Source organism: Phoenix dactylifera, chromosome 7 (assembly GCF_051530095.1).
Source record: "Phoenix dactylifera cultivar Ajwa chromosome 7, Ajwa_hap1_PhDact_Kaust_v1.1, whole genome shotgun sequence".
NCBI lineage: Eukaryota > Viridiplantae > Streptophyta > Magnoliopsida > Arecales > Arecaceae > Phoenix > Phoenix dactylifera.
Window position 1 is genome coordinate 29,195,718 of NC_143196.1, and position 14,701 is coordinate 29,210,418.

Sequence of the window (14,701 nt, forward strand, 5' to 3'; positions counted from 1 at the left end):
TTAACTGTATCCGTATACGTTATGTGTGATACTTCCGTTTTTAGCCACCACAAAAAAGGGCTTGGCCTAACAATAGCCACCGAAGACCCAGTCCAATCCACCCCCGAGTCCCCAGCCCCTTCCCTATCCGAACACCCGCCTCACATATAGCACCAGAAATACAAACCAACCAAACTAACCAACTCCTAGTCGACCAATAGGCAACAGCTATTCTAATGGCCCCCACCACCATCCCCTCATTCCGCTCCACCCACGGCCAGGCCTGAGGATCCCCTCCCCGTCCTCATGGCTGCGCCCCGCTGGAGCGCCGCCGCCTCCTCCTCCTCCTCCTCCAACTACGACCAGCCCATTACCTCTCGCCCCTCCTCCTCCGCCGCCGTCACCCTCGTCGAGCCCCCGCGTCGCCGCCGCCCCCGCCGCGTCCTCCGACTCATCCGCTCCCTCTGCCGCACCCTCCCCGTCTTCACCCCGCGCTGCCACCTCCCCCAAGCCCCTTGCAAGCTGCTCCCCGCGCCCTCCTCCCTCTCCTCCTTCTCCTCCATGTCCCACCTCCCCTCCGGCCCCTCCGCCGCCGCCTCCCTCGCCGCCGCCTCCCTCGTGACGGGCACCCTCTTCGGCCCCCGGCGAGGCCGCGTCTCCCTCTCCGTCCAGGAGAACTCCCGGTGCCTTCCCTCCTTGGTGGTGGAGCTCGCCCTCCAGACCCACGCCTTCCTCCGCGAGATGAACTCCGGCACGCTCCGCATCGCCCTCGAGTGCGAGAAGCGGCCTCCCGACATGTCCCAGTCGCATCGCTCGAGACTGCTCCTGCTCGACGAGCCGCTCTGGACTGTGTTCTGCAACGGGAAGAAGCGCGGGTACGGCATGCGGCGGGAGGCGACCGACGAGGACCTGGCTGTGATGGAGACGCTGCGAGCGGTGTCGATGGGAGCCGGGGTTCTGCCGGGGAGGTCCGACGTGGAGGGACCCGACGGGGAGGTAGCCTACATGCGCTCGGGCTTCGAGCATGTCATCGGGAGCCGCGACTCCGAGAAGCTGTACATGGTCACCCCCGACGGCGGCAACGGCCCCGAGATCACCATCTTTTTTGTCAGGATTTGATGATGGATGATCGATCGATATATTCATGCAAGAAAGCAAACATTTTGCGATGGAGAGTTTTCCGGGTCTGAGTTGTTGGTTGGTGGCGGAGGGAGGGCGGTTAGTTTCTTGTTGACGTAGGTTGGTTTACGACGCGGCGTAACGAAAGTTCAAGTACATAAATTTCAATGAGACTTTTTTTACGTGATCGATGCTTTCACTTTTGTTTTCGGTATACGTTGAAACTTATTGTAACGTTTTTTGAGCATGGCATCCACTTTAATCCACGGCTGCCAGTTTTCAGTCTTTTTGCTTATTATTGTTTTTATTTGCTCTATTTTCTTCCGTTATTCTGGAAGCAAAAAACGTACATGGTGGCAGGAGATGGCAAAACATCTCATCTGGAGGCAGAGCGTAGTTGCGGACATGCGATGATGATCTCAATGATATCGGCAGAAGTATGGTACTGGCGATTATGAAACAAATAGCAAGCCGTTGCAATGATAGAAATGCTATATCGATCTAATCCTAGTTAATCCCAGTACTTTGAAAAACATGCACTTAGTATGCTTGTTTCTCCCCATTTGATCCTTCAGAAAAGCGTTGCTGTCTTAAGGAGCAGCTATTCTTCACATTAATCCTGCCACAAGATGAGAAGGCAAAGGTTTCATTATGCTTACCCTACGTTCCTGGCATTAGGCTTTAGGGTTTCTTATGTTCATGGTTTTTTTTTTTAGTACGATTCGTGGATGGGAAGAAGAATTATTGCCTTTAGCATATAAGCTCTGGTACCGTAAAAAGGGTGTTTTCGTTTTCCTTTATAATAACATCATAAATGTTGCGAATTTGAGAAGCACGAGGGTCGTTTAACATGATAAAACAACAATTACAACATCAAATCTGCCTTAAAATCTTAGGAATCAACATAAGCTGCCTGACTAGAATTTTGCAAGTTTGCCAGGCCTCACCAAAAAAAGCCAAACAATACAAAACATTGTAAGACTTTTTTTCTCAAAAAAAGATACTCTTAATTCTCCTGTACATCGACCCGACTTGGCTAGTTCATCCACAGCAAACACCACAGTTCTTTCAAGATGATCTTTCTTTACAAAGGAGCCAAAATAGTTTGAGATAAGCAGGACCAAACAAACAAACAAAATGATGCTTAAATCTGGGCAAAATTTTGATAGTTGATTTCTTCGAGTTGCACACAACCAACATAAAAACATTGTTATTAGTGGGCAAGCTTCCTCCACAAATAGCTTTTTGGTGCTGCAAGACACTTCACTCTTCCGAAGACGAAGCCTGCCTTTGGAGGGTTGCCATCAACAAGGGAGTGCTCATATATTTCTTTGCACTCTTGTACCACCTGATCAAAGAAAGCAAACAAATTTTAGAAGTGTTTTCCAAAATATTTTCGACCATCCAGGGCCTATGGAAATTGTTTTACAACATATTATTTTCACCTGATATTAGTAGTTTTTATAAATACATAGCAAAAGACTTCTTATTTATGAGTATTCAGATAAAATCTAACTTCCGATGCACCATCCCCTTTAATGACCTTCTACTAATACTCAATCATCAAAGACAAACTGCACTATACTAGGTCCACCTTTCAATTTTTAGTTTTATAGCCACTTCTTCCTTAGATTTTCAGCAAAAATAATTAATTCCTCATATCTCCTATTGTGCAACGTATGTGCTTGCTCAAGTAGTTATTAGAATCAAGAGTTCTCCAGTGTGAAACAGTACTTGGTCAAATACGGTCGCCTTGTGATCCTAGCATTTTTTCTTCACACCCCCAATGCCTGAACAGTTTGGAGGCATAGCACTGCTCCCAAATTAGCAATTGAATGTTTGTGATCAAAACCAAAGGCAGTCACTGGTCTTCAAGATTAGTTTAATACAGAAAAAGATAGGGGTGATTGTCAATCTATAAATGGGAAAGCCACTATCAAATCACCAGAGCAATTGCGACAGAAATATATATATTTAAATCCTACACAAATCACAAACTTTAGTTTCTGCAGGCTGTGGTGAAATCAAAGTCCCAGTTCATGCTAGTTCAAAAGACTGAGAGTAATAGACAAAGAAAATTTTTCAAATCCTATTAAAATAGCTTTCTGCATTTATAGCTAATATTGAGCAAATTTTGAGCACCTGTCACTTGTCTAATTGTCAATGGAAAACAGTAGCAACATTACCTCCTTGGCTTCCTTCCGTGGTATGCCTTCTCGCAATGCAACCAGTTTCTCCACAACCTCAGACTGCATACCAGCATAAAACACATGTTAGAGTTATGTAGAACAGGAACCCTCACATATAGAAATCATTACTGAATGATAGAAACAACTAAGCGATCTTATTCTGTGTATGAAATCATATTTGGTAATTGAACAACTGAATGCCCAACAGTCAAAATATTCAAAGAAGTTTTCTATTTGGCAAAAAAAGAAAAAAAAAAAAATTACTGGGCAATCTGGTTGATGTTCAAGAATATTTGTGTAGATGAGAGTGAAGCTGTCCAAACTCTCAGCTGAAGCTAGCTCCCTTAGATCACCTAGAATCCTCACTCTGTTTTCAACTTTCTGCAGTAAAATTCACAGAATTTCAGGTGAAAAGGAAACCAAACAATCATGACTTGAGCACAACAAACAAGTACAACATAAACTTTAAAAAAACAAGGTACATCATAAAAATATCAGCGAAAGAGCAGCCTAATGAATTATGCAGGATGAATTCAAATATCATGTTGTAACCCGCTACACCCAATGCAAAAAAATAACATAACACAGCTTGTAAAAAATGAGGGTGCAAAGAACACAATTAAGTAGTACATAATAGCAACAAATGATACTTACAGTTACATTGATGTACTCCCTGAAGAAATCTGTAATAACCTCTTCATCTAACCTCATCCTTTCAATGGTTTCCTCTCTGATATGGTTTCTCTACAGAAACAAGACAGTGAAACTTGAATATGCCATGGGCATTACTACTACTGGAAATCTGAACTTTTTTGGCAAAAGGCATCTCAATCAAAAAATACAGAGCAAACCTGTGTGAGAAGATGATCAACATATACCACAATAGTTTCCTCTAAGCAAGCTTCAACGAACCTTCTAAATGATCTCTCTTCAATGTACCTTAAGAAAACAAGATAGCGAAACTTTCACAAAGTTAATTAAAGCGTAGGAGATTTATGTCCAAGTGAGCAAAAGTGCAGTCAATGATGTAAATATCCGCTGACTTTATAGATAGTAAATTGGCATTGAGTTTATTTTTTTTCTAGATAGTACAATGTAAGCTTAAGCAAGTTCTTTTCCAATTGTCACAAGTTGATAAGGGCTTGATGACACATGGTTCATTTCATGTTCTGGAATAAGGACAAATGATTTACATAAAGGATAAAGAATATATGAATTGTTCATAAAGTTGGAATGCCAATATGACACGAAATGGCCTACGAAGCTAGATGACCATCAAGTTAGGTTGAAGTACCAAATCTTGACATGGTAGTCTGTTCCTATCTGGAACAAGGATTGAGCTCCCGCATGGCCCATCTTGGCACCAGCACAGTAGACTGTGTCATTCTAGTGCTTGCATGCCAAGTATTTACATTCAGCTGGTAATGTTTCAGAGCTGTGTCCTGGTACGGCATTGCATGGTACATGACATGCTGGCCAGCACTTCAATCCATGTTCAGGAGACCCTCCATGTGGGCCTTGGTACTTCAAACTCGAAACATATATCTTTATGAACTAGGCATCTTCAATTGTTCAATGGAAGAAAAAGTTTTCAACTGTATTTCTAAAAATGGTGGCCATCAGAAATGAAAGGTTGATCAACTAGTTGGCATGATGCACATGAAACTTTTTTATTTTTTTGGTCTATTTTGTGTCCTTTAATGTCCCAGCTTTTAGGAGTTGATTAGTGAGGCATTTGTTTGTGGCTAAGTTGGTTCAGGAGTCCTATACAGCTTTCCATATAGGATTTGTCATTCAAGTAATATAGTTGTGTTAGGAATCTTCTTGTGATTTTATGCAGATCCATGAACTTTAGGATCAACATAATTCAGCTTAGTTTAATGTAGAGGGACTACATCAGTTAGCCCATACCAAGACAAAAGCCCATACGATTATACCTATTTACCTTTTAGTATAGATGAACTACTGGTTTCTAAGGACACAATATAGTTATGCTACCTATTTAATATTGATTGTTAATTAAAGAGCATAGTTAATGCTAGATTGGTCCGGTGGAGGAACGATTCAAAGAGAGAATGTAAGATCCCTAAAGTCTACATTACAGTGGAGCTAATTTGCTGCTCTCTTTCTAATCCACACAAAGCAATGAGGAATTAAATAAAGGTGATCTGAATATCACAAAAGCATAGTACACATTGTAGAGACGTCTGGTCTCGTGTGATTACCACATCCCAATTTTCTATAAAGAAAATTATATTTAGTAACAATAAAGCCTCAGACATTGTATTGATTCGACTTTTGAAAATAAAGATTGTGCATGCACATGTATGTAAGTGAGATGGTTGAGGCTGATGCGGTGATAGGACATATAGTGATGGAGGACCTATTGAGCTGGTAATGAGGGTTTCAGACATATCATATGGGAAAAGGAGACAGAGCTAAGACAATGGATGTCAATGTGCTAGGGCTTGTAAGGGTCTATATATAAGATATTAAAGGCTTGGTGATATGATTATAACAGTACAATTCTTCAGGATCGGTGTTATCGCATGTAATTAAGAACTTCAAAAACAAATATATCATTGATGAAAAATACTTCCATATTGCATTGAATGGTCAAACTAGTATCATTTTATTCTTTTCACTTAAACTGAAGAAAGGGAGGCTTACATCTTGATATCCCCATAATAATCACCAAATGTCGCAACAAGATACTCGGTGACCAATCCTTCTAACCAATCTGAAATCATTGAGAAAAATCCCCGATAAATGAAATGCAATTAAAGAACATTCATTTAAATAATTGCAACATCCAAGGTGAGCTCAATATTAGAGTACATCACTTAAGATTGACCATTTTACTGGTCCCAGTGAGGCTGAATCACCATACTACTAAAAAGTTAGACAAGTGATCATGCAATCTAAACAAGTGAAACAGAATAATATGCCCATATTTCACATGCACTTTGAAAATCCAACAGTCACAAAAAGGTTTCATGATAGAGAAGACAGCACAACATAAAACATGGAAAAATTTATGAGAATACTGCTCTGTAATCATATAATTCTGAATTTTATTTTTTGAAAAACACATAAGTTCAGGATTTTAATTCCCAATCCAGTACATTCATATCAAATATTTTCATACAGAATCAAGAATGAATGTTTCTAAGTTTTCAGTATTAAGATAACATGCATTCAACATATACATAGGATCTGGAAACGTGCTTGCTTAAGAACTTTTCTTCACAAACAAAAGATACCATATCATTTATTTGTATGAGCATAAAAGCAATCAAAAAGGAGGTTACCTATAGCAATCAATTATCTGGCACTATAGATAACATATTATACCATGAAAAATGAGCTTTTTTTTCATGTAAAAGATGCTACTCAAGAAAATACCTTTCTGGTAAAGCTTAGCAAGTAACTCCTGAACACCTGGGTCTTCAAATATAACATTAACAGTTTGATGGACAGCTTCCTGCATTTGTAAACAAGTCCAGCACTCATAACTTTATATGTGTCGTGTCTCTATTGATATATGCAATTTCCATGAGAACTAGGCAGAGTGTAGCACTTAATGAACAATATTAATGGAAAAGAAAACTTATAACTATGGTGAAACACTACTACATGTATAGTATCTATATACTTGTTTCTAGGCCCCTTATTAATTTAAAATTTTTCCAGGGCTTCAAATTTTTCAGCCACACTCCTAATTTCTTTATATACCATCATCTTTTCAACCACTGACAGTACACTTCTAAAAGCTTCCAATGTAGTTTCCCTCAAACTCCTAAATTGTACCTTACTTTTGACTTCTGCAATATTGTTACTTCATCCTCATATGAAGCATTTTGTGAGATTCAATTTAAAATCTTCCTTTCTCTGATCTCTTTCAACCACTAATAAACATTGAAGCTCCAGCATTCCTGACCTCATTCATGCCATAATCCATTCAAGCAAGTCGTCCAGCTAGTTTTTATATTACGCAATTCAAAACAGAAAAAAAATAAAATCCTTTGCAACTAGTTAATGAGCAGTTTGCAATGATATAGAGCAAGGACGGCAAAATCGATACCGGGCACCGTACCGGTTGTCCGGCGGGACGAGTTGGTACAGGCCCGCGTGGTGCCGTGCCAGGCCCGTACCGACACATCTACGGCGAGAGAGAGGGAGAACGAGAGAGAAAAAGAGAGAGAGAGAGAGAGCGGGGGAGGGAGGGAGAGGGAGAGGGAGAGGAGGAAAGAGAGAGGTCGGCTGGGGTCTCTCTTCCTCTTCTCTTTCTTCCCCTTCGGCAAGGAGTCTCGGTTTCAATGGCAGAACCGTCCTGGTCCGCCGTCGGTATGGCCCGGGTCGCCCTGAATTGGGTGGTTCAGGACAGTTCCACAGACCTTGATATTATAGAGCTACGATGTTACTTAACAATCTATGTTTACTGGTTCATGCAAGGTCATCAATTAGAAATGCTTCCTTGCCTAATAATTAAGGCATACAAAAGCCAGCTTTCTTTGCTCTAGTTCATCTGATTAAATATCATGTCATTTTTGTCATCTGCTAAATCTAGCACTACCTCAATATGCTGATGATAAACCTAATGTAATCTCTCTCTCTCTCTCTCTCTCTCTCTCTCTCTCTCTCTCTCTCTCTCTCTCTCTCTCTCTGTCTGTGTGTGTGTGTGTGTGTGTACAAAGTCACTAGATAATGCACATATGACCCAATAACATGTGTAGAAATCTTTGCTAGATAACAATTGTAGTTGTTTCATCCACAACCTTTTTTCAGTTCCTATTTAGCTAAAAATCTTCCATATTCATGGATCTAAGAATACAAACAAAAGAAATTTCTTCTTTCATGTCTGTAGCCAAGTTTAATCTGCTAGAAACATATCCACATTACATCATACGTAACTTTTCATTACAACGCTATTTCTAAATAAAATTCCAGCTTCATATTGCAAGAAAAATCTGATGAGCTTCTAAAAGTTACTAAGAGCTACAACCTCCATTCAACCCAAGTTCCTATATGGAGGCTTGGTGAAAACAAAGTATATGGGCTCTAGTCACCCTAATTTTGCCCTCATATGTCAAGGATGTAGACCACAGATGCAACACTGGGTGCAGCCAGCACATACCATGACCAACTAAACCATGCCAAGGGTCACAAGAGCCAGCAGATTCATGGGCAAAGACCTCAACAAGCAAATATTTGATTTAGAGGTTCTCGCTGGATTTTCTTATAAATTTTTCATTTGAGACGATATCGAATTTTAGCCATGTTTCCATATTTGTAGTAGAATAATTCTAGCATGTTCCCTTTTCATCAAGTCCTATTTTAAGTATGCTTCTGTATTGGGTTTAATGCCCGAATTAGGGTTAGGAGATCATGTCCTATATATTTGTGTCTAATACATTATATGTGGTAGTCTTTTTAGATACTAATAAAATTCTTTTCGAGAAAATTTCCTTCACCAAGCGAAGGGTTCTTCAATCCAGTTTAATTCTATTTGCATGTTGATCTTCGAAGTATAACCTTATCAATCAAATCGCCTCTTCTTCCTTTCCCACTACGTCACCTCACCAATAGCTCCCATCAAATTCCACTTCGATGCCCTATGATGTCTTCACATCTTATGGATAAATACATAGTTGCAACCAAATAATACTTAAATACTTAATGTTATCATTTTCTCATATGTAATTTGATATTTTGACATTTTCGAAAGACAAACTTCACTACACAAAACATGCTTATTCATGGATAAAATATTTATACAATTAGCTTGAAACAAATATTCCATATATTAGAAATTTGCATAATACAACTGCTAGTCATGAAAATTTTATACATATTATAGAACTTGACTCTAATATTGAATAACTAGTAAATAACAGAGTTCGTACCAATATGCTAACATACTTATCATTACTACAATAGTCAAATCTAAATGAAATGAACCTTTTGGAATTCCAAAAAGTTCAAAATGTTGCAAATGTTATAAGATATTAAAAACCAAGTGACCTTTTCCTATCATTTGCTGAAATTTTACTAATCAGTTTAATTTGGTTATTAAGTCCTTCCAGTTTCCAACTTCAGCCCGGTACTTCAAATATTTGTATTTTCTTCAAGGAGTGACTTGAGACTGTGATATACTTTTTCAGTATCAGAAAGAAAGAACTATGCACGAGTTTGCAAAAGTCACAAACCTTGGCAACCTCAAGAAAGCCTTTGCAAGTATCTTCAAAGTTAACCTGCAAAAGCAAAGAATATCAACTTAGAAAATGAGCCATTTTAATGATTTTATTAATTGATGCATTCAACCATGCAAACTAGAATGAAAGAAAAGTTACAAAGTTGGGTAAGAAAGAATATCCAAGTATTTGCTTTCACACTAAGGAAGGTAATTGTAGAATGTTAAATATTTAAAAATAAAAAGTTCCAAAAAGCTTATCCATATATTCTATTTTTTGTTCATATTCTATTATATACTGTTCACAAGATCGGAACTGAACCGGATCTGATCCAATATTGACCCAGAACTGATCCACACCCACATACCTATGGGCTGGGCATGGTTCAAAGACACAAAAATTTCGCCTCTGGTTCTGGTTGAAGTTAAAGCGTACCTGACCCAGACCAGCCTGACCTGATCATATAACACATTTGGATAGGAGACTGTTTTTGTGAACCAAACCAAAAACCAATGGTTCATAGTGCATAATATAAAGTATAAACTTTTATTTACTACATCCTTTGCATTTATGGCATTTATTTACTACATCCTTTGCATTTATTTACTACATCCTTTGCATTTATTATAAAAATGATTTATTATATTTTGAAGTTGTCATTTTATGGCATGAAGGAACTGAACTTACCAAATGCTTGTACCTGCTTGGAACCCGGACCTAGGCCTAGACCTCACCCATGCCCGACCAAAACCTAATGAGTATCGGTAGAATAAGTATCTCAACATACCGAACCTCTTCGTGGGTCCAAGGTTGGTTAGGATGTACCCAGACCCTACCCATCCCAATGGCATCCTTATCTAAAATAAACTAATCCAAGTATATTGCTAAACAAGAACAAGTTTCACAGTACTAGTAATGATAAAAACACACTTAAATCCCTAAGCAAGATATACATGTCTTCATCTAGCTCTAACTTCGTTATTATATATGCCTTCGTCTATCACTCCATTCATTTGGACATTATATCAAATAAAGAAACCAATGATGTTGAAATATATCTCGTCAATCATTTCTGATCAGGTCTTCATCTTCATACTAGTTCCATGCAATCCAATTACTCTGTTTTCATTTCATTGAATTTTAGGCATTTATTCTAATCTTAGATTTTTTTTTTTTCTGTCTATAGTTCTAATTAGCCTTGTCGTTTTACGATCCAACAATTTATCACCTATTCATCTATAAGACAGCAATACAAGTTACATGAGAAGATCAAATTACAGGACTAAACATTACTTGAGCTCAAGAGTGATCAAAAATCAAGAAATATGAAATTGAAGTTTATTGATGGCATGAGGTCTAACAAGAACACAGCACCTGCATCAAAACAGCTATTATGCAAATTTAGAGTGCAGCTATGACTAAAATCCAGGACTATAGAGCATCAATACAAACACTTCGACATCTTGAGCAAACTAGCAAGCTCTGTGTTGAATATGAAAAAACTTCCAAAGAATCATGCTTCAGAACAATTTTTTGGCATATCTTGATTGCCTAAATTGAAAACTGACCAAAAGAACTCATCACTATTCTCAGAATAAACTATGCCAAAATCATAGATTTGCCACTGACACTGCTAGAAATAATATCAGCCAATGCAACCATATAAAAATTACTATTAGAATTAAAATTCGAGTTCATTTTTAAGTTAATTACTCAGAATTTAGCCTACTTGTATTCATAGGGTGCAAGATAAGTTAGGGCTATCAGTTTCATTTTTGAACTTTTGATGGTTATATTCCCCTTATGATGGATGGCTAGGTTTCAAGAGGATTTAATTTTCTTTCATAATGTAAACCATAAATAGAGAACAAGCTTTTGGCATCTAGCATAATGCAGAAAAGGAATTTATTGAAAAAAGTCTCCTCCTTGAGAAATGTTGGTGCTTACTATAAAATCTGTGGCTACTGGCTGTTCCAGTTTATTTTTCTAAGAAGCAGTCTCTTCCATGGTCTACTGAAGACTAGACAGTGATTTTTAGTTCTCCTTCAAGAAGAGATGGCAATTCTTCAACTAATTGACCTATCTACCTATATTTGTGTGATCTTTCTCATTGTTATTTTTCTCGAAAGAATCTAGCCTCAAAAAGGAACTCTTCATCTTTGACATCTTCAAACTTGCATAAGTAAACAGTCAAGAAACTTGGAATGACTCTAGGCTTTCTTGTAACAGTCAGTGTATTAGACGAGAAAAATTATGAGAAGATCACAAGTACCAAATTATTTAAGATGAGAGCAATTAAGATAACTCTAATAAGTGACAACATCTTGACTCTCAGGTGATACTCTATAATCTAATACTGCGAATAGTGCTTCTATCTGGCACTTTGCAAATGTGAACAACCATATAAACCAAAAGAGAAGCCAAAGAAGGCCAAATATGATATCATTAAATACCAAATGTATAAATTCTACCTAGATACGATCATTCTCAAAACCACCAACTTAACTCCATAAGTTAGTGCAGTGTACAAGGGTACAATCATCCAACAAATAACTGCAACCAAGAACTTTCATCAAAATTATCAAGAATCCCATGGTAAGTGGAATGCATCAAATAAAAAGCATTGAAAAAACCTTTAATAGAAACAGGACAATAGTTGTGTGGAAGAAAATTTATTAAGCTCCTCAATATAACCTGTTCGGCATAGTTTTGTGGAAGAGCTTCCATTGTGCTATTACTAAGCTCCGATGCAAGCTCATAGCAACGAAGGTTGTTGTTGATCTGTTATCAAGCAATAGGTACAGTAAATCATACTGCATAGTATAAAGCAGAAATTTCAGAAAGCTTGTCAATTATACAATTTCCACAAACCATGGCACACAGAGGTTCTAAACCAATTTCAGAAGCTGGTTCCTCAAGCCTCTGCCTTTCAGCTGCTTGAAAATCAATCATTACCTAGATATGGATAAATGGGAGAAGAAGAAGATAACAAATCAGATGATCACAAAATTTGTCAAGAAGATCAGCAGAAAAGAACATGCACATGCTTCCAAATTAAAGAAAACAATTCCTTTTCTTCAGTGCTTCCAGGAGGTACTGAAGCCAACACCTTCATTCTTTAAAATTTATCATCAGATATAGTACCACATGGCAATAAGGAAATACTGGATTGAATGGTAAAGTATATCTCAACTACCATATTTTTCAGCTATTTTACTTTTTGCATGTTTCTTCGTTGTCTCAAAGCAAAGATAGCAAGATCACTTTCATTTTTCATTCTCCAGTACACTTTAACAGTTACTTTTCTCCTGAAATATTTAATCTCTTGTTGTTTTACATTTGAACTTTCTTCTACACTCATTATCTCACTTCTTGAACATACGAGTATCTTTAGCCTACTTTGAACTGTGTTTAAGACACACAACATATAGATTTACTTCCTACAGATTTTTGCTGACAAATTTCCTCCTCAGGCAACCTTCCTCTTCAGAGATCACTTGGGCATTTCAAACCTACTTAAACTTATGTTCAAGATGCACAAGAACTTCATATTCAGGTAGTCTAAAAATCTGCAGTCTACTGTTCAATTAGACACTGAAGTTGAAATTTTCCAATGCATGGACATTGATTTAAAGAGCTTATTTAAACTGCTGTACACGACCCAAATCACTCTGTGGAACCCAATTCAGTATTCCTAGAACTCCCTTTCAAACATTTGTGCTAAATCTCTGACAAGGTATAAATGTAAAGTTCTGGTGATCCACCTTCAACCAACAAAGCCCAACCCTAAGGTCAAAAAATTTTGATCAGTTTTGGATGTTCCAACAGTTTATTTTTTGAAATGCATTAAACCGGAAAAGCATGTTTCCAAGTTAAACAAACAAAACAATTCAGAGAATGGTAGTAGTTTCTAAAAAGACTTGTGTACATAGCATACTCACAGTCACAGAGAGAGAGAGAGAGAGGGAATTTTAGAGGATACAACTGTATAAAATCTGTATCTTATGACTCTTTAGTACACAGCAAATTGGTGATGTTAAGTGCAGTTTAGTAGAAAAGGACAAATATGGTTAAGTGCAAACAAAAAATTTCCAAATTTAAAAGTAACGGTGGGTAAATTTGTGACAATGTGGACTTGAGAGCAGCAACCAAATCTAGGATCATGCAACACCACAAATTTGAAATAAATATTGTATAATTACTGGCCCACCCCAAAACTATGGTGCAAGAGGCATTTAGCATATTCTTATTTCGATGCACCAAAAATACAAAACAATTGGGGCATAGCATTTCAGTGTGCAACAAATGCTGAGAATATTTATTTCTAGCTTAAAAGTTCTGGGTCTGATGTAAGTCCTTCAAAGTTCTATGGCATCATGCAATGAATAGTGGGCTCAAATTTACATTACAAATATGGCCCTAAAGTACTTTATGGGAGTCAAATATATTATGAAGATGTAAAACCTGGTAGTTTGAAGTTTTGACCAGTTTGGTAAACTATCTTGACACTTGCCTTTAACAAATTGGATGTAGTTATTATCTTAGATCTTTGGGTAGGTCTGATGTTAGAACAATGTGAATGGTGCAACAAAACATCAAGAAAATCACTTGGCAAAAATGATAATGAAGGTAGTTATGTCATTATAATGGATACTTCATGAATAATCACAGCTATTATATCATAAAGAGAGCAATTAACACATAAACAGCCTCAAGGATTTAATTTTGAAAACCGGATGAGAGGGAGGTTGCCTAAAAAGGTTATCTCAAGGATTTAAAGATTTTGATTCTGGCAACAAATGTAATAACTTAATGAAAAAATATTATATAAAATTTTTATTATTAAGAATTTCCATGCTAATTAACTAGACGACCCTTCTCAGATATTTCTTTTAAAACAAAATGAAATTATATAATAAGCTACCTATCTTAGCAAAAATAAAGTTTCACTCTCACTCAAAAAGTATGAATTCAAAACATTTTGGTGCAACCCTAATTTGCACCCACTTTTATTGACACAAAATCCAGCACTTGTTACAGGTCAAGTCTTTGGTACCCAATTTACAATCATCTCTTAGCTCTTTACCTTTTGTATAAGTTAGTTGAAGCAGCAGATACTAGAATCAGTAGAACTGCATTATGGTATATGATTTATGAAAAATTTTATCTGACAACAGATTATTTGGTTTTAACCCTCTGAATTTTATGCTTTTGATGTGC

The 14,701-nt window shown here is 37.5% G+C and overlaps 2 protein-coding genes across 2 annotated transcripts in view; one reads left to right on the forward strand and one right to left on the reverse strand.

Moving 5' to 3' along the window:
- The first annotated feature begins 208 nt into the window (after positions 1 to 208).
- Positions 209 to 1,199, forward strand: LOC103705366 (MIZU-KUSSEI-like protein (Protein of unknown function, DUF617)). The gene has a single exon (XM_008789047.5). The coding sequence runs from the start codon at positions 286 to 288 to the stop codon at positions 1,096 to 1,098; it is 813 nt and encodes a 270-aa protein (XP_008787269.1). The 5' UTR covers positions 209 to 285; the 3' UTR covers positions 1,099 to 1,199.
- A 743-nt stretch (positions 1,200 to 1,942) lies between these two features.
- SEC6 overlaps positions 1,943 to 14,701 on the reverse strand; it is a 36,772-nt gene continuing 24,013 nt past the window's right edge. Inside the window, exons 16-25 of the mRNA XM_008786414.6 lie at positions 12,353 to 12,436; positions 12,176 to 12,262; positions 9,497 to 9,541; positions 6,693 to 6,771; positions 5,958 to 6,027; positions 4,139 to 4,226; positions 3,942 to 4,031; positions 3,552 to 3,668; positions 3,285 to 3,347; positions 1,943 to 2,446 (exon numbers count right to left, since the gene is read on the reverse strand). Of these exons, the coding sequence (XP_008784636.3) occupies positions 2,312 to 2,446; positions 3,285 to 3,347; positions 3,552 to 3,668; positions 3,942 to 4,031; positions 4,139 to 4,226; positions 5,958 to 6,027; positions 6,693 to 6,771; positions 9,497 to 9,541; positions 12,176 to 12,262; positions 12,353 to 12,436 (858 nt within the window). The 3' untranslated portion in view covers positions 1,943 to 2,311. The remainder of the gene's footprint in view (positions 2,447 to 3,284; positions 3,348 to 3,551; positions 3,669 to 3,941; positions 4,032 to 4,138; positions 4,227 to 5,957; positions 6,028 to 6,692; positions 6,772 to 9,496; positions 9,542 to 12,175; positions 12,263 to 12,352; positions 12,437 to 14,701) is intronic.

Excerpts from the sequence above, each read along its gene's own strand:
- LOC103705366 (XM_008789047.5), top strand. The coding sequence starts at position 286 with ATGGCTGCGCCCCGCTGGAGCGCCGCCGCCTCCTCCTCCTCCTCCTCC.